The 21052-nt window shown below is 35.5% G+C and overlaps 1 protein-coding gene across 29 annotated transcripts in view; it reads left to right on the forward strand.

Moving 5' to 3' along the window:
- Sox6 (SRY-box transcription factor 6) overlaps positions 1–21052 on the forward strand; it is a 605718-nt gene that overhangs the window by 410613 nt on the left and 174053 nt on the right. For all 29 annotated transcript variants that reach the window (XM_070032825.1, XM_070032840.1, XM_070032826.1 and 26 more), the window contains 2 exons: positions 1260–1432; positions 4234–4302. In XM_070032825.1, the coding sequence (XP_069888926.1) occupies positions 1260–1432; positions 4234–4302 (242 nt within the window). The remainder of the gene's footprint in view (positions 1–1259; positions 1433–4233; positions 4303–21052) is intronic.

The following is a 21052-nucleotide window of genomic DNA, read 5'->3' on the forward strand; positions in this document are numbered from 1 at the left end:
TGCCTTGTAATGATCATACGAGACATATGAAAACAGGTAATGTCAGCACCCTTTACAAGTGCCTTTGCTCTGTGGAGCTCCTTAGGGTCACTCAAAAAATAGGATCACTCATGAAGATACTTTTAATTCCTTAGATTGTTCTGATGATCTCTTCATAGGAATGAAGAGGTTTCATAGGAGGTTGGAAGTCTCCCTCTCTCTATACACAAAAATTGGCAATCTTTGTCCCCTTTGACAGCTGGTGGCATCTTTCTGAAAAGCTTTCAAATCATAGATCATTTCTTCATAATGAAACCTGTGTGGCTCAACTACAGTGGGTTGAAATTCTTATCTTATGCTGCGGTAAAATGCTCTAATTTAGATTCACAAAAGGATTCTGTACCCTTTACTTAGGAGAGCTGTGCAATTTGCCCATAAAAAGACTGTTCAGCACCATTAGTGCATACCATAAGTGCTCAGCGACATCATCGTCATTAAACAGCATATCCTTATGCATAACCTTTTCAACCTCGAAATGTGTTTTTTCCCTTTGAAGAATGACAAATGGCAAAGGGCTCAGGGTGCACTCCCCAGGCCCCCCAGCAACATTGTTGCCTTTAAGGATGAACTTGGAAACTTTAGCTTGATTCCTTAACAGAAAAAAATTCAATATTTTCTTACCTGAGGCAGTTTTTTTTTTCTCTCTGTAGAACTTGTCCCATGGCCAAGAGATTGACCCACAGCTTCTGAATTTAAGAGGCAGATCTTTGCAGAAAACAAAAAGTTTAGGATGAAGATTAGAAAATTGCTTAAATAACATTTATTAATGAGCACCTACTATGTCTTAGCTATTGATACTATGTAAGTCTCTGAGAAGTAATGATAGAATATTAATATCATCTTTACATTGTTTCCTTGATGTTAAATTTTATAGGTTTCTTAATTTGATGAGATAGATGGGAGTCAGTGAAAAAGTGAATGAGGTAAATAGTTCTGCTTTGCTTTTGTTTCCATAAGTGGAAGGAAGATCAGGGATTTTATTGGTGACAGCACATTTTCTTGGCAAGGAAAACAATGAGCCCAATCATTCATTCTACTGCTGTAACTACTCTGTGGCATCTCACACTCACAACGGTGGGGAAACTACATGCAGTGTGCCAGATCTCTAAGTGTCCCTACGAGGGTCTCTAAGGAGTCCCCTTTCTAAGTTCTATCCTTTGTTCTCTGATTCCTTCAGACATTCCTCAAGCTTGTGAGGTCTCTCCTTGCTTCCATTTTAGGTACACCTGAGAGCCTGGCAGAAAAAGAGCGGCAGCTCTCCACCATGATTACCCAGCTGATCAGTTTACGGGAGCAGCTCCTGGCAGCCCATGATGAGCAGAAAAAACTGGCAGCCTCACAAATTGAGAAACAACGGCAGCAAATGGACCTTGCTCGCCAACAGCAAGAACAGGTGAGCCCTGTAAAAGGAGCTGAGGAAATGGAGAGATGGAGTGTGCCAAATTCAGCAAGGAACCACATCAATTGGTTTATTTGTTGTAAGCTTTCTTTAAAAAAAAAAGATAAAATAAGTTTAAAAAATTAAAAATAAGAAAGGAAACAGACTTCTGGAAATCCAGAGTCATCAAGAAAACTGGGGCAAGGGCTGTAATGGAAAGGCAAAGAACTCATCATAACCACTGTGTATAACTGAAGTGATATATTGGTTTTGAAGGTTCAATTTGATTAATTATTCCAATATATTAATTTACATGAGCATCATAGGTAATTCCAATGCTAGCTGTGAGTAAGTGGCTTCTCCTGGGGCCTTCCTTTTCTCATGTGGTGAAGGGATTCTGTTCTAGAAAAACTCAGGGGCTCTTTCAGCTCACTGGGCCAATGATTTTCCCTGTCCTTAAAACTGGAGCAACTCTACATCTGAATTTTCTCCAAATACCCCTCGTTCATGCCTGTTTTCCAGTGTAATTATTAGTACCCTACTCCTTGTACTTGCAAAAGTTGACATGGTTTGGAGGATAAATTATATGATCACTATTTATAGCATAGGCAAATTATTGAAAATGATTAACACATGGTTACTAAAAAAATTGCCTTGATTGGCTTAGAAGAATGAAAAAACAAAGTTTAAATGTATATCTTTTATTTTAAAAAATGAAACACTTTTTCAAATGTTTTTCTTGTCTCATAGAGTACATTATTCTAAGAACAATTGTTCTATCGAGTGGTCTCTGATGCTTTAGATCAGACAGACCTAAATTAATGTGCAGTTTTTAGGAATCTGACATTATTACTGGAATTATCTTTTCAGTTACAAGTATTTTATAGGGGTATATAGAGCAATATATGCTCTGTTGATTTTAATGAGTTGTGACGTCTGGTATTTTATATGCTTGAATATTTGCCCACATGTAGGAATATGGACTCAGCCCCTAATGGAAAATAACATAAAGGAACACTGTAAAAAATCAGAAGTTAGAATGTCATTTAGCCATCCAGAGATGACACAGTAATTAACTATTGACACTTGTGAATAAGCTAGCACAAATTAATCTTGACACATTTGCAGACGAGTGATATCTTACAGTGAACACTTTGTAATTATATTTCAAAATGAAAATTAAATGACACTTAAAACTAGGTTGTCATGCTCAATGAAGCGAGCATGTAGCTCAACCGATTGGCAAATAAAATTCAGAATTTGAGCCACATGGTGCTTATGTACCATACTTCACTGTGTCAAACCCATACGTCTACAGTGGATGATAGTAATTGCACTGTGGTGTCTTCGATGCATTTCTATGCAGCACTTGATCATTTAGGAGGGACCATCAATATTAGATGCCTACTGGTGTTTCACTGGTTTGCTAAGAGGAAATAAATATTCAGAGGATCCAGTGTCTGTACCTAAAGCTGCAGAGTGAGTTGTCCATTTCTGATTTGAGTGGTGACGAGCACAGTGAGCCATTCCAACTCGATTAAATACAGTTTCCATTTTGTTTATAAAACTTTAGAAAAAACAAGTAGCCTTATTTTTCAAACCGCAGCCTATGTTAGGAGCAGTTTTATCGTGACTTCCAGTATGAGCCAGTCATCACCAGAACTGTATCTGGGAGTAGAGTGCTGTGTGGCCATCTTAGGTTGAATGAAATGTGAGTGGGCATTTCCCCCTGGTACTCAAGCTAGCACACCAGAAAGGCCCAGGAGGCATACAGGTGGAGACTGGAACTGATCCACACTAATTTTCCACTTCCAACATAGCACATTCGAGAACACCAGCTTTTTGGAAATAGACAAAGGTAGACAAACTTGAGCACAAGGAACCACAAAGCCTAGTCCTCCTTAAGTGGTCTTTGGACTTCCCTTTCAGACTTCCTGAGACACAGGAAAGCCAGGCTTCCCTTGGCACGATACTCTTAGGGGTATCTCCCTGAGCTTCAGGCTGTAGGCAGCTCAGCCTTTGAGGTGATAAGCAGCAGCTTGCCTAACTCAGGTTTCACAGAGAAACACCATTATCCTAAGGAAGTAATTGCCCTTCTGAAGGACAGATTCTGTTCTCAATAGAACTTGTGTAAAAGACCAGCTTGAGTGTTGGTATATTAAATTTGATTGTGGATCTACTTGTATGTGGATCCCTTACTGTAAAATAAACATGCTATCCTTTTGAGGGTAATTATAACATAGTTTATCCTTAATTACAGCATAGTGTGTCTTAAAATATTTTTGTAGATCACATTCAAAATCCATTTTAAAAAGCTAAAACTAAAGAGTTTTTAACTTACATATATTTTTATACTGCTTTGACAATATTGGTAAATAGATTAACTCTGAAAATCAGAAGAGGTAGACCATATTAAGAATAATAGAAAGCGTTTTCCTGTATTTGCTTACAGATTTTACTTTTTGCATCCAAATTAAGTTCTTCAGATAAATATGACCAAAGTTTTCTTGTCTGCATTCTGCACAGGTCAGATTTCCCAAGTCTCATCATTTCCAGCTGACTAGTGCAGTTATAGGTGGGTTCTTCACAAATGTGATATGAAGTGGATATTTTCATCTCCAGATAAAGCAGAGAGATGACACCTTTTTCAAAATCTTTTCTTTTCTCCAACTTTCTCATTCTACTGCTCTTATTTTGTAGGAACTTGTCCCACCAAGCTGCAGTAAAGCAGTCTTGTAATACCAGGAGAGATCCCTGAGGTAATGGCAAAGGTGTAAGCATTTCATTTTAACTTAATGAAACTTTATTTCTGATAGATTGCAAGACAACAGCAGCAACTTCTGCAACAGCAGCACAAAATTAATCTCCTGCAGCAACAGATCCAGGTCAGTGTATTTTATTACTCTCGTCTGATTATACTTATATACTTTCCTACTTGAAAATGGAATTTAAAATGTTGCAAATGTACCCCTGTCTTGTAAACAGCACCAATAGGGCTGTTACTCAAGGATGTTGTACACAACTGTATAAGTGGATGTAAGAAATATTGACTAGGTGGCAGTCGAAGCTTTCTTCTCTGATGTGATGTATAAGCGGAATAAGCCTAATTTGTTTCTCTTCTGCCATTTGCCCCACATGACCAAGAACCATTTGGTTTCAAGGTACCATACAGATGCTATTTTTATTGCCACAAGCTACTTTCTGCTATGTGTTTTATTAAATGATAATACCATGGAGAAAAATCTTACTTTATTTACTACTTAGAAGCGATTTGGACAATTCTTTAGAAGAATCTGGAAAAGGCTGCTAGTTAATTTGTTTCTTAGCAAATATTGACTGCATTCCTTTTTAATGCTGAGGGAATATGAATATTCCTTGTCTATGAGGAGCTTACAATCTGAATAATTGTAACCTAATGTAGACAATTCCTCATTCCTGTATCAGTATAAAAATATGTAGCATATTCCAGTGATCTGGGAAGAGATCACCATCTGATGGTCTGATTTCTGTAATTCCTTTGAACATTTGATGATTAATTCAAGTAACCACTATTTGAGATAGGTAAGGCTTTCCATTTCTCAGTAGAAATATAGATATGTGCATTCTAGAAAGTGCTAGTATAAAAAGTTGATTGTCTAGTGATTAATTCTCAGAATTCTGAGCCCAGAATTCTATATACTTAACCAAAGACTGGTTTCTCTTCTTTGCTGTAATATTTTTAACCTCCTGGGATCTATAATTCAACCTAAGTTGGGCCAATATTCTAAATTACATTATTATTTTACATGAAATTAATATCATAATCATCTGAAGTTTTAATATGCCAGTAGCCTAAATTTGTGGCTTGCTCTCATTTTCTACCTTATTGATGAATGCCGGTGATTTTAGCTCAGGTCCTTGCTTCTTTCTGTTTTTCGTATTTAGTATTTAGGTTGTCATTACTGGGTTTATAATACTTGGTGTCTCAAGAAGCGCCTTTATTTAATTTAACTTTTTGCCCACACATCTTCACTAGGAGGCTTTAGTTAAAAATGTTTTTTGTTGTTCTGATTTTACTTTCCACACTCAAATCTATGTGTTTCAAAAATAGAATCCAAATGAAGATGAAGTGGAATGTCTTTGGCATTTTTGATAGCAAGGCTTTCAATTAAATCTTGGGATAATTTCTCATCCTGATATCTTTTTTGTGACTCATGCTGAGTTCCTTAATTAAATAACTGTCCAGGTGTTGCCTTGTTCAGTCCTTATTAAAATGTTCAGTATATTTCCTACTGTTAAGGTCAAGATTTTTAGCCTATGACTTTCCTCCATTTTCTCTAGGTTCTTCTCTAAGAACTTGGTAGGTGTTAAATAACATGATCAACTCAATTCTTCTGTTTGTAAAGTAGAAATGGAAGAAGTTCCTTGAGAGGCTTCTATATCAGTTTATTATTATTACTATTTTTGCTATCTCTTTGCTATGCATTCTGTTTTACTTCTTAGACTAACATCATTTGTATTGACTTACTTAGTTGATTTTTTTCTGTGCTAATGAGGACCTCAAGTGAAAAGCAACTAGTTCAGTTCAGAGAATTATGTTATGAAATATTATTAGCATTATTGACCACATATAATTTTATAGTTATAACTTCACTGTAAAATAGATAAGTTTTTGCAGTAAACTATGGAACACAATCTTAAAGATAAAAAAAGAAGAAAAAGAAATAGAACCATTCCATGACAATCAAGAATAATTCAATCCCTACAACCCTTACAAAAACAATACAGTAGTTCTATGATATCAAATAAGTAATAAAGTATACATTTACTCAAAATAAAAAAAATTACTTGATCAAGAGATAATTTTTCAAGTTTTCCAAGGGAAGTTTAACTACTTTTAAGTATGTGTTATTTCCCACAGTTAAATTTTGTTAAATTTAGAACTCAACTGTACAAGTTATAAAATGATAGAGCTTTTCAATGTAATAGTTTACAGTCATTTAGTAATATAGGACTTTTTATAACGAGAATTTGTGTTTAAAAAAGAGGAAGCAATAAGACTGGTGTTTATAGTTCATTCTGTCTTGAGCTATAGCAACATGACTTATCTTGTCAGTATTTATCTTATCAGTATGAGACCATTCAAAGAATTTTTCAAATGCTGAAAAACACTTACTCCTTACATAAAACTTACGTATCTTTGACACAAAGCAGATTTTGATATTTAGACTTTCAATTATTTTTCTTTGGAAGGGGAAAAGGTTAATTATATTTTTAAATAGAGTTTTTGACAAGTCATAGACAAGTGTCAAATTTAGGAGAAAGATTACTATTTGGGTTAATTTTGATGAACATTTTATACATTAAAATATGAGATTTAAGTGCTGCTTCAAACATCTTTTTCTAGCAAAAATAAAACATCTTCATATCTGAAACAAGATATAGAATAAGATGATTAAGAATGAGGCCTAATTCCTTTTGTTAAAGAAAATTAGAAATACAGAGATAATCTGAATTAGTTTTACTTTTAAAATTTTCTTTATTTTTTAAAAAATGTTACCAGGTTGTTAGGTTCAAACCAGGTGCCTGTGGCTCTCCCCTGCCTGCAATCTTAGCTACTTGGTAGGGTGAGATCTAAGGATAGTGGTTCAAAAGCCAGTCTAGGCAGGAAAGTCTGTGATACTCTTATCTCCGATTAAGCACCAGAAAACTGGAAGTGGTGCTATGGGTCAAAGTGGTAGAGCACCACTCTTAAGCAAAAGACCTCAGTGCCCAGGCCCTGAGTTCAAGCCCCATGACTGACATAAATAAATAAATAAATAAATAAATAAATAAATAAATAAATAAATAAAAATTCATGATTGTTTTAGTTCAAACTGCTAACTTCTGAATCAGTGCTGATTTTTCTGCAATTTGCAAGCTGTAATTGAAAAAAAAAGAAAGAGTGTCTGACCTCTTATACAACTACAAACACATCTAGGTCTATTGTAATGGAAACAAATAAAAACCTGACTGTTTTCCACAAATGAAAAAGTAAGATTCTTTTTATTAGAATTGGGAAAAGCCACAATTAAGATAGTATTATAAAAGTTGCCGTGCACATTTTACCAACTTATGTAGGTAGTTTAAAATCATTTATGTTTTTCCTCCTTGAATAAAATTTTTAACATTATATTTATAATATAGTACATAACATAAATCCTATAAAATATAATATAAATCCATAAAAAGATACTTCTAAAACCATGTAAGTAGTATTTTTTTAAAGTATGATAAATGATTTTGTAAACTGTTCTTATGTTTTTGATAAGTCAATTTTTACCATTTAAAAATCAGAGTAATAATTTAAAGTAATTACAAATATTAACAGATTTTTAGGAGGGTGTTTGCTTGTGAATTCAAATTCCTATTTATGCTGTGAGGAAAATATGACTCTTATAATTTGTTGTATCTTAAGTAAATCTCTTGGTGTGGAAACTAGAAAAGGATTGACTTTTTTTTATATTCCCAGGATAGCATTTGCATACCATATTTTTTCGATAAGTTTTTATTGTGAAAATACTGTACAGAGGGGTTACAGTTACATGAGCAAGGTAATGAGTACATTTCTTGTCAAGCACTGTTGCCTCCTCCTTTGTTTTTCCCCTTCCATCCCTTCCCTCCCACTTCTACAACTACACTCCTCCCTATTCCCTGAATTTTAAAGTTCGTTGTTCAACAGTGTCTTGTACATCTCATTGTTACAATGGGTCATCCTGTATCCCTATTTAAACATTTTGTTTTTTCTCTTCCCCTCCCCAAATTATACTGACATAAAATACAGTGGAAACAGGGGTTATACCCTGGGGGAGGAACATACAAAGCAACAAAAAAATCACATGGTACCTTATAAATACATTAGAAACAATAGCAAGAAAGAAAAAATCACTTATGTCCCTATCTTGGGATTCATTTACTTAACATAATCTTATCTGGTCATATGTACATAGCTTTTGACCTTTTCTGCTTGTCCCAGACATATACCAGTTATTGCAAATAAGGGAAACCATAGGACCCATGTTTCTTTGGGCCTGGCTTACTTCACTTAATATAATTTTTCCCAAGTCTTTCCATTTCCTAACAAATGGGGCGATGTCATTCTTTCTGATGGAGGCATAGAATTCCATTGTGTATATATATATCACATTTTCTTGATCCATTCAATTCACACCATTTTTATAAAGTCTGTGTCATGCTCTAACTGCAGAGGACAGATAAAGCCTCAGTTATTTCATCCTCCATCTCCCTTCTATTACACTATAGTGGTTAATATTTTTAAGGATTTATTTATGAGCTATGCTCACTGATCAAATCCACTTTTAATCTATCAGATTGTTATAGTTAAACTAACACATATCCACAGTATTTTTAATCAAATATTAAATTACTCTTTTAAGGTAAAAAATATTTTATAAATTCAGATTTTTTTTCAGTCCTGGGGCTTGAACTCAAGGCTCAAGGCTAGTGTTCTACCACTTGAGCCACAGCACCACTTCCAGACTTTTCTGAGTAGTTTAATAGAGATAACAGTCACAGACTTTCCTGCCCAGGCTGACTTCAAAGCTTTATCCTCAGATCTCAGCTTCTTGAGTAGTTAAGATTATAGGCATGAACCACTGGTGCCTGGCTTAAATTCTGATTTTTTGATACATCTATATATTTATTCTTTTCCCCATTGACTATATCATGGTTTCAAGTCTAGAGAAGGTATTCTTTATCAACACAATATACCATGTTCTGTGGTTTCTCTAGCATATCAATAAGAATAATTTAATGATAGCAGCTTTTAGATAGAACTTAGCCTTTGTGAAAGAATTCCGTTCATTAAAATATCTTTGTGAGAAACTTACTTTTTCAGGGATGAATGGTATTATCCTATTATTCATGTCTCCTCAGACTCCAGTTGTAGATTATTCCACTCACTTGTACAACCAATATCCCTGAATCAAGTGACTGAGCAATAGACTAGAGAATAGATTTGTTAACTTTTGGATTTTATTTGGGTGTTTGGCTTTCTGGACCAGCTAATGGTTTTGTCAGTTTACACACCTACATATTTTTTAATATAATTCTGAGACTTGAAATTGTTAGCTCTTTGTTCCCTCATGATCAGTGAAGGATATTGATTGTCCTCTTCCTTATCATTTAATACATTTGATGGGGAACTCAAATCTGTAGAAAGCTTGAAATGTAAGTATCATTGCTTCTACTTTACAGATATTCATTAGCGAATCTTAGTTTTTCTTTACTGAAAACTTATTCTAGCAAATGCAATGGTGCTACTTATTTCATTTCTCCCCATCTTTGTGTGCTTTATGTATTAGTCCTTTTGATATGGTGTTTATTTTGATTATGATATAGTCTTTGGAGTAGTAGCATATATTTTTCCATCTTTCTGTTTGTCATAGGATAGAAAACCACTAAATATATCTTTTCCTTCCCTTTAGCATGATGATCAGAGAGATGTTACAATTTTAAGCAAGGAAGTGCTTGTCTTTAAACAATTAAGCAGCATAATTTGAGATGTACCCTCATCTTTTAAAGAGATAAACTTTGCCTTTGATTTCCTTCGGTATGATTAACTACAAGCATTTCAGGTATATGCTGAGCAGAATAAAGGACTAGCTCTTTATGTGAAGTAGTTGTCTAAAGATCAGAAATAATTACTTTATACATTAGCCTCCAAGGCCTGCTTGACCTGGTTAATTAATTTTTTGCTAGCATAAAATAATAGATATATATTTGAAGATAGGCTTCATCTTTAAGTAGCTAATTGACCTCTAATTTTAAGAGCTGGACCTTCCATTTATTGTCTTTTGGAGATGACTAGAACAGCCAACAGAAAAACTGAGGGGATAAAAAAAACCCCACAGGACAGTTAGGAGCTTACTTCTCATCCCACACAGTTCCTCTGTCTTAGGCTGTATCTCTGCTAATTGTATTTAGCATTGATAAACAAAAGGCAATTAGGGAGCTCCTGGTTTGGCTCTAGCCAACAGTGTTTTCATGTTCTTGATCAAGTAACAAAACTTCTTCCAAAACCCTCTGAAAGGACCAAATAAACCTTTTAAAAGCAATTTGATACTTCTATTGCCACTGTCCATGCCTAGGACATTCTCTTGCAATGAAACGAAGGCTGTAAACAAAGCTTAGAAAGGTAGGATTAGCCCCCAGCTTCAGCAAACCCTTCAACTATTTTTTCCTTAAAATATTTTATAATTCTATCTTCAATTATGAATTGGCCAGGAAAAACATCCCCTGTCTCCTCTCGACTCCTCTGCTGTGTGCTGCTTTCAATTGTCCACAGGCAAGTTGTTATGAGCTTTCTTTGGAAGTTTAAAACCAAGATAAACATGCAAATCTAATGATTTCTTTTATGTAATCGAATTAACTTTTTAAGTAATGATAGCTGCTCCGTAGCCTGCTTCAAACATTTTAATAATAAAGTTTGTGAATTACAAAGAATAGGTAAGGGTTCCAAATTTGTAAATTGTAAGTACCATAACAGATAAAATTACAAATTCTGGTTGTGGTTTTTAAACTCTACATTAAAATGCTAGATTTGTTTGTTAAGGTTAGAATGGACCTAGAAATAAGAAGAGGCTTGACTATATTTTGTGAGCTAATATATATATAATTTAATCAGCTAGCTACCAGTTTTCCAAAGATCCCTTATAGCGCAATCTCATACAACAGACCAAAACCCGAAGGCAAATTTCAATTGTTTTCATTAGGATCTTAAACTTCTTCAACTAGCGATACCAGACTTTCTTCTCTATCTTGACTATTTCCACTCATCTCCCAGATACCACTCCCCAGTTTTCTCTCTCAAACCATGATTCTAAAAGCTCAGAGTAACCAAAGTCTCTGCTTCTTTCTGAGTTTAAAGTGAGGAGTGCCCAAGTCCTTCAGAGGTAGGGCAGGGTGCAGGCTAGTGGGGCAGATGATCTAGGTGGTATTAGCGCTTGACATTACATAACATTATATGAATCTTCGAGGAAAAATGTGATTCTCTTCTATGTGTTTCTTGATCCTTCTCATTATATTGAGGGCTCAGTTTAGTGTTAGCCTTTAATACTCTCTAGGCTGCATTAATCTTTTGTGTGTGTATGAGTGTGTGTGGGGAGGTGTTAAGGAGAGAATATCATGATAGTCTCAAAGCCTTTGGAGGCAATAGCATTTAGCTAAAATCTAGATAAATGTAAAATTTTGTCTTTGTTATTATCTGGTTATTTCCTTTTTATGAAAAGTGATTTTAAGCTTCTAAAATCATAATATAGTGATAATAATGATTATAACATAAATGTATTTAAGGCAAAAAAAAGTCAACTTAATAGCCAATAGGGGCTGAGTGGTAGAGGGGCTGAGTGGTAGAGTGCTTGCCTAGCATACATGAAGCCCTGGATTTGATTCCTCAGAACCACATAAACAGAAAAAGCCAGAAGTGGCGCTGTGGCTCAAGTGGTAAAGTGCTAGCCTTGAGCCAGTTCAGGGACAGTGCCCTGGCCCTGAGTTCAAGTCCCAAGAATGGGGGGGGGGGGGAAACGAAAGGCAGCCAATAGTAGTTGTGTACTTGGATCTTGGCAACATTATGGAGGCATTTTTTTTATTGGTGGATTTTTGAGAAATCCTTGGAAGAGTACTATATGAAGACATGTTAAATGTCCCTTCACCTTGCTGCTACTTCCACAGCATGTTAAACCTAGAGACATAATCACAGCTTGTCATGATCCTCATTCACTGGTGGGTGAAGGGAAGGCAGGTGGCTACCCTTACTGAAGAACAGTATAGCTCTCATCAAGTGTATCATAAATTCAGACTTAAAAATAATCATGTGATTGTGTTTTTGTACTTCTTTTGGATTTAAAATACTCTTTCATTTTTATGAAGTGAAAATGATACTATATAGTATCAATTTTGTTATTTCTTTTTTAGTAGTTTCATTGATAAACGTTCTCAAATACATATAAGCCTTTAGGCTTTCTTTGAAATTTGACTTATGATGTACATATGATATATAAACCTTTGAGAACTCTTACTCTAGGCTAAATCATTTACTTTATATAAGGAAACTGAGGCATAGACCACTGATTTGTCCAAGCTTAGAAACCTCAGTAATGTCAACATCAGGAGTTTGAAACTCACCATTCTTGATACCTAGTCTTAGTATAGTGTTCTAGGATGTTCCCAATTTGCCCTTTTTATGCCTTAGATGCATACTAGTCTATTGCAGTTTCCCATTTTATAAAATGTGGATAAATGACCTAAAAATAATCAGTATATTCTCTGTTCTTAAATAGAGAAAATGGATATTTGCCAATAGACTCAATTTGTATCCCATAAGCTACTACAACTATGGGTATAGTAGTTTAAAAAGAATATAAAGGGAATCTTTTTTATTTTTTTTGAAAATACCATACACAGAGATTACAAATACATAGAGATAGTGAGTACATTTCTTATCAAGCATTGTTGCCTCCTCCTTTGTTTCCCCTTCCCATCCCTTCCCCTCTCCAACCCCCACACCCCACACCCCACATCCACCCCCCTAACCCCCATTCCCCACCCTCCACCACCCCCACCCCACCCCCCACCCCACCTCCCACCCCCACCCTGCCAAAGTTATAAGTTCGTTTTTCGACATAACTCTTGTACATTTCATTGTTGTAATGGGTCCACCTGTAACCCTATTTAAACTTTTTTCCCTTCCCCTCCACAAATTATATCAGCATCAAATACAGTGGAAGCAGGGGTTATACCTTGGGGGAGGTACATACAAAGCAACAAAGAAATCATCTTATAAATATCGCAAGAAAGAAAAAAAACATTTGAATCCTTATCTTGGGGTTCATTTCACCTAATATCAACTTGTCTGACAGTTTCTGTTTGTCTCAGACATATACTAGTTATTCCAAATAAGGGAAACCATGGGACCTATATTTCTTTGGGCCTGGCTTACTTCACTTAATATAATTTTTTCCAAGTCTTTCCATTTCCTCACAGATGGGGCAATGTCATTCTTTCTGATGGAGGCATAGAATTCTATTGTGTATATATACCACATTTTCTTGATCCATTCATCTACTGAGGGGCATCTGGATTGGTTCCATATCTTAGCTATGGTGAATAATGCTGCAATAAACATAGTTATGCTGGTAGCTTTAGTGTGGTCTTGTTTGTAAATATTTGGGTAGATGCCCAAAAGTGGGATTGCTAGGTCATAGGGGAGCTCTATGTGGAGTCTTTTGAAGAACTTCCATACTACTTTCCAAAGAGGTTAAACAAGTTTAAACTCACACCAACAATGCAATAAGGTTCCCTTCTGTCCACATCCCCTCCAGCATCTGTTGTTGTTAGAGTTCTTGATTATAGCCATTCTAACTGGGGTTAGGTGATATCTCAATGTTGTTTTGATTTGCATTTCTTTTATGGCTAGGGAGGTTGAGCATTTCTTCATGTGTCTATTGGCCATCCTTTCCTCTTCAGAGAAGTTTCTCTTTAAGTGTTTAGCGCACTTATTTATTGGGCAGTTGTTTCCTTGAGGATTTGTTGTGGAGGGAATCTTTTTGTAGTATAGTATGAGTTGTATTTCTAGTTGAGTAATTGTTTTGTTTTATACATGTAGACCTCTTAGTTAATCATATTATTCGCCTATCTATCTATCTATCTATCTATCTATCTATCTATCTATCTATCTATCTATCTATCGAATCTAACTATCCTGAGGATTGGGGTGCAACAATTCTCCAGCACATAAAATATATTTTCAGTTAAAATATATGTTAGTCAGAGCTATCTCACTTGTTAGCTAGAAACTTTATGGTGGGCCATTGTTTAAACAATGTAAATATGTTTGGCTATGTGATCTGGTAAGTGACATTTTTGGTATGGTGATTCATTGGGAAGACAAACATTGTTGACATCACATCTGTGTTTTTAGGACAAGGTATTTTTAAAATGAAACATGAATCAGAGAAAATGTAGAAAGTGAATTCCTAGATGCCATTTGACTTTTAACTATTGAAACCGAGTGAATTTTTGTACATCTATACATATGTACCTATGTACCTATGTATCTATTATACTCTACTTTGAATCTACTTTGAATTTAGGAACTTGAACTTTCTAGGCAAGCACTCTACCACTTGAGCCACAGCTTCAATCATTTTTGCGCTGGTTATTGTTTAGATAAGGTCTCATCTCATGATTTTGCCCAGACTGGATTTCGAACCTTCTATCTATGCTGCCTATGTAGCTGGAATTACAGAAATGCACTACCCACTACCATACATAGCTTGTTCTTTGAAATCAAATCTTGTTAACTTTAAAAAAATTGCTCAGGTTGCCCTTTAACCACAATCCTCCTATCTTTGCTGCCTAAATAACTGTGATTTATAGGGATGACACTGTGTACAGCTGTTATTTTTTCATAGAAGTTTTTGAGTATTCTCTATGAAATTGCCTGTACTTCAGTGTCTTTGACGAAGGTATGAATCTGAATATATTTTAAGCTAAATTTGTACATAAAAATAAAGAGTTTAGAGAATAAGGTAAGCTATCATTTGGAGCCAGTTCAGGTATTAGAGTCAAATAAATCAGGGTATAAATCCTGTTCCACTGTTTATTAGCTTTGTATTCTGTTTTTCTGTTTACTAGCTGTGAGACGTTACTGAATGTCACTGAACATGCAATTCCTAATTCCTAAAAATGGATAATTATAGTACCTTCCAGTAGTTTTGAGATTAGAGATAATTATAAAAGGCCCATAGTTAGCTCAATGCATAGTATCTATTATCATCATTTTTTTTAGTGCTGTTCCTGTATGACTAGATTTGGGAATCATTTCAGACTACCTAATGGAAAGACATACATGAACATATTCTGTATGTGCGTGTATATGCTTGTTAGAATCCATATACACATGCATATTTAGAACCTGTAAATTAGTGATGTGAATATAGGATAATCAATGTGTATGCACTATAATCAATTATTACCACCATGATAATCTAGAGGAAAAGAAAGAGCAACAATTTTCTCTGCCTGCCAAATGAGAGAGATTTCAATTGTCAGTATGTGGAGAGCAAGGTTTATCAGGCATTCAGAACTGGTTGGCTGAGAATTAGGCAGAGCTGTCTGGAGATTGTACAAAAGGGAGCATGGCATTTCATTCCTAGAAAATAGTGTCAAATTTTCACTTTTCTCACTAAAATGAGCTTTGCTATTAGATCGATAGTGCTTGTGAAATTAGAACGATACAAAATGAACCTTTTCAATTTATTTTATAGCTTTTTAAACACAGATGAAGTTATGTGATGTAGCAGCACAAAATGCAAAAGTCTTTCTTGTTTAAAATAAAGTTGTTCATATAAATCTTCTGTATACCATCTCCTGTAAGTCAAGCATTTGCCTAGCTTTTGTGAATTATGTCTATACTTAGAATTTAAGAAGTTAAACAGTATGCATACCAGACTTGAGAGATGGGAAATAAAAATTGATATACTGTGTGACACTTGATGTAACACAGGGAAATATCTTTTAAATGCTGAGGGATGTACTGACATAACCATTTTTAATTCACATATAGTAACTCCCACTCAAAATTATTAATGCCAGAGACAGATATTTTTACTTGTTCAAAATAAAAGAAAATAAATGATGCAAAAGGTGTAATGCTTCCTGCGAGACACTGAATTAATTTTATCTACCTCTCAGTCTATTAAGAAATGGTAAAAATGGTCACATTCAACAATGAATTTTAAGGATTTCACAGATCAGATTAAAGGAGAGAGTTCTTCAGCTGATCTCAGGCTTGACTTATGTCTCATTGTATTTTAATGGAAGGATTTTTCTTAAGATGTCTACAAAGGCATTTTCCACAGTAGCTGAGATTAGTGCTGTGGAAAGGGCTCTCACTGGGCCGTCTTGGTGAATGGTAGAATCCAATGACAAGGTAGGCAAGGTAGGGTTCTAAGGAATGCCAGCAGGCTGAGCCTACTTATACTTAAATGGCATCTGCTCCTCCTTCTATATTCTTTAGTTAAATCATACAAAGGACATAAGATATGAACATATTTTCAAATGATTGGGTGATAATGCTGGGTCATTTTCAGAGCTTATGGCGATATAGGGAACTGGTTTCCTAAATATGAAAACAATACTTATAGACTGTTATTTAGTAGACAATGTAGGTCTTAAGTTGATGTTTATTTCTTAGGCTGGCTCTGGCAGAAGTAATTTGTTAGTGTGTAGAGAATTAGTTAAATATAGGGTACTTTGGGATTTAGGTAACTGGATGGAACCTGAAAGGTAATTAGAGACCTGAAAGTTTGAATTGAGGAAGAACCTGCAGCTGTTGATTTAGGTACTGGCAGCCACTCCTCCCTCCTGATTTGAGAACCATGGATGTGGTTGGTGCCCAACAATTTAGTAGCTGGACGCTGCGGTTTGAAAGTAGAAACATGGGCATAGTGGTAGAGAAAAGAGTTCTGTCACATAAGAAAAAGAAGAGAGCACAAACGAATAGCAAGCTATCACTTTACATAATGACCAGTAAAAAAAAAATATTTGAAGAGGAAAGAAAGACTCAATGTTTCCTTTGTAAAGATTGGTTCAGAGTCCATATATTTTATTTAAGAAAGATGAACTGGAGATGCCATTAGATGATCTGACATTTTTGTATGGAAAAAAAAAAAACAGAGCAGGTAAAAGTGATCTGGGTAGTATTCATGATTAGATTTTAGTCAGAGTTGGTCTTAGGATAAGATAGGTCAGGTCAAATTCACAATGATAAACATTCAGTTTATCACTGGAAGAATTCCAGCTTATTTGTTGCTCGTCTATCCACAAGACAAGAGGGGAAATCAGAGATCTTAAAGTTGGCATGCATTCAGCAACAATTTTTCTATTAAGAAATGTGGATCAGCAGATCCATTGGTGTTGTTACTGGTTCTTATCTTAGATTGGGATTATATGTTTGGAACTTCTAAACTCTATAGATACCTTGTGTGAGAAGTTCAGATTATGGGGCCCAATAGAGTAGATAATCTGAATTCTTTTTTTTTTAAATTTAATTTTATTTTATTTGTGAACATACTGTACAGAGGGGTTACAATTACATGGGCAGGATAATGTGTACAGTTCTTACCAAGCATTGCAGCCTCCTCCTTTGTTTACCCTTCACATCCCTTCCCAGCCTCCCCCCTCCCCCCCAATCCCAATCCCAATCCTTCTCCTTCCCCCCTCTCCCCCCCCCCCCACTGAAGTTGTAAAGTTCGTTTTGGACATGACAACTTGTACTTCTCATTGTTGCAACAGGTCCACCTGTATCCTTAAACAACTGGTTTTCCCCCATCTCCTCCACAAGTTATACTGACATCAAATATAGTGAAAGCAGGGGTTATACTGTGGGGGAGGGACATACAAAGCAACAAAGAGATAATCTTATAAATGCTTTAGAAACACATGCATGAAAAAAACCCATTAAAATACACATCTAAGGGTTTATTTTCCTGACATCACGATAATCTGAATTCTTATGTGTAAGACATGGGGTATCTTTCATTCTCATTAATACTGCACTCTGACTAGGGACCTTGATTTCTTTTATTTTTTTTGGGGGGGGTCCCGTCGTGGGGCCTGAACTCTGGGCCTGGGCGCTGTCCCTCAGCTCTTCAGCTCAAGGCTAGCGCTCTACCACTTGAGCCACAGCGCTACTTCCGGCTTTTTTCTTTTTGCTTATGTGGTGCTGAGGAATCGAACCCAGAGCCTCAGGCATGCAAGGCAAGTGCTCTACCACTGAGCCACCTTCCCAGCACCCAGGACCTTGATTTCTGATAAGTTGTATGTATCAAGTGATCATGAATAGAATCTCAGGGCAAATGAGTATGAATAATAGAATTATAGTTAAACCATTTTTCTTAGTTTAGGATTTAAAAAAATTCTAAGGCATCATGTTCTTATATTAAAAAGTTAGTTATTTTTAAGAAATATGTATTGAAAAATCTTTCATATTTAATGTTAAGAAAATGATTAAATTTATGGCATTCATGTGATGGGTTGTCATGGGCTGCTAAAATCAGGCTGCTAAATTTTAATGATTTGAGATGATATTTACAGCATAATATTATGTGGGAAAAAAAATCCGAGAGCCCAATAATATAAATAGAGTAAGATGCTACACAAAAATAAGCAGAAAAGAGGATTAGAAGAAAAGTATATATTGTAATTAATATTCTACTTTTAAAACAAGGACATGAGACATGTATCTTTTCACCTTGTACTCAACCTTGTCATATAAGTATACTCATACAATCTTAGGATTAGACAACCATATATGATTTCTGGCTTCATAAACAGAGCTTCTACCAAGTCTCCAGATAGCTTCAAAAATATGCCACTCTCAGGGCTGGGAAGGTGGCTCAGTGGTAGAGTGCTTGCCTTGCACACATGAGGCCCTGGGTTCGATTCCTCAGCACCACATAACAGAAAAAAACCAGAAGTGGCCTTTGAGGTTCAAGTGGTAGAATGCTAGCCTTGAGCTGAAGAGCCAAGGGACAGCGCCCAGGCCCAGAGTTCTAGGCCATGACGGACCAAATAAATAAATAAATAAATAAAAAGATGCCACTCTCTTTGCAGTGCTTTCTGTTTTACTGGTGTCTGTATCTGTGACTTCCTCACGCTCCCAGCCACCCTTGCCTGGAACACTAAATTAACTGCATGGACTTAAATGTTCTCTTTGGCTCACGTAGGGCACTATTCCAAGCCCAGGAAAAGAGGAAGCATGGAAAAGATCACTGGTCTCTTCTCAGTGGGAACTTCTTTCTATGGAAGATATCCATCCAGTCCAAGATGAGGACCAAATAGTATTAAAGTAGTGGCAGAAAGAAGCCTAAACTTAGTCTCAGGATGTTTGTGACTAGTCCTTTTTTTCTTCCACTACTTACTGCATGTTTTTCAGCAAATGAGTGTTCTGTCATAGATTTGGAAAAGGGATTCTAATGATTATCACTGAAATTCTTTGCACCTATGTTTCTGATTCTGGATGACTGGAGTGACTGTGGCAAGCTGGCCACAGTTGTAAGCCATGTCTACTGAGAAGGAATGTTTTCATTTTAATTGATCAATAGGTTTGGAATTATGAGGTCCAACTCGTGTTTGCTTTGTGGAGCATTGTGATGGCTGGTAATGCTTACCACATAAAATGATGACAATGGGATATTTAGATAGAAACATTGAGGTAGAGGGTCTATACATGCTTATTTCAGGCTATAGCTTACAGATTTCTACAGCTAATAACAAACTCCTGGCATTGGAGCTATATAATGGAAAGGGTGGTACAAACTGAATTGTAGTTTTGCAAGTAAAGTATTATAATTTTTGAAAAAAAGGTAGTCATTGCAGGAAATTACAACATATCCTATAGAAGTATTATGTCAGTGGCACATATTACACATAACACCTTTTCCTACTCTCTTTTCTTCTTACTCTGTATTGCATTTTCATTCGAAAGAAATATGTTTAGTGACTGGAACTTTGTCTAATGGTGGGGGCGGGGTGGCTCAGACTGTCTGAAAACAATTAAGCTGTGAAGGGGCAACTTCTTAGTTATGCTTCTTAGAAATAGTTTTCCTGTTTAAAGAATAATATTGATGTCGATATTCTTTTGGACATTTCCTCATTTCCTACTAGCTAAATTTCATTTTTTAGTCCCAATGAATTTTCCAAATACAATTTATTTATTGGGCTGTAAGATTAAAAATGGACAGAATTTCATTTCTGATCTGTGGTAGAGCTTAATATGGTTTTCCAATTTACTCCCATTTTGTTTGAAGTAAATAGGGTAATTACTCACTAAAATTCTAATATCTTTCAGGGCTTTAGGGATGAATCTAAAACAGAACGATATAATGTTTTATTTAAGCAAATCCATGTTCTTATTAGGCAGTTCACCTTAGTGTCATTTTTTATAAGTAAACTTTGTATTTTTTTCAAGGGTTATTTACTTAATTTTGTTGTACTACCACATTCTGACATCTGCCTCTGCTAAGGCCTGCAGGATATGATTTGTGGTTTAAAAATGAAAATAATTTGTTATTTTAAAAATGATAAATCATTTATATTCATATAAATATGAATATAAAAGAGTCTAATGCACTTATATTTTAGTGTTTTTATTTTTTAGGCTGAGGAACATGTATGGTTTTCTGTGCTTGCTTAAAGTGTTTGTGCCAGTGGTATTTCTGATTAATGTCTCACGAGATATGAATGAATGGATTCTGGAGAGACGGCTGCCATGCTGGCTTTGTGAACTGTTTATGGTCCCCATTAATTGCAGGACGTTACCATGTAACCATTGGGTAGATCTGGTTTTACTTATCCAATCCAGCTCTGCTTTTTCTCCCCCTGCTGAGTAGGGTGAAGTTCCTGTGCTACTAGCTTATTATTTGGGGGTTCATGGCATCTTGAGGATTGAAGCTGTCAGTTGTAGAATTCCTTAGTGTTTCTGTGGAAAGATTAACATTGCTAGAATAAAGTCTTGACAACTTTGCTCTCCATACAAAACAGTCAGGCAAAATGAGCATTTTAGTTTTAAATGAAGTGTTTATTTAATAACAA

Source organism: Dipodomys merriami, unplaced genomic scaffold, assembly GCF_024711535.1.
Source record: "Dipodomys merriami isolate MVZ:Mamm:240054 unplaced genomic scaffold, mDipMer1.0.p SCAF_21, whole genome shotgun sequence".
NCBI lineage: Eukaryota > Metazoa > Chordata > Mammalia > Rodentia > Heteromyidae > Dipodomys > Dipodomys merriami.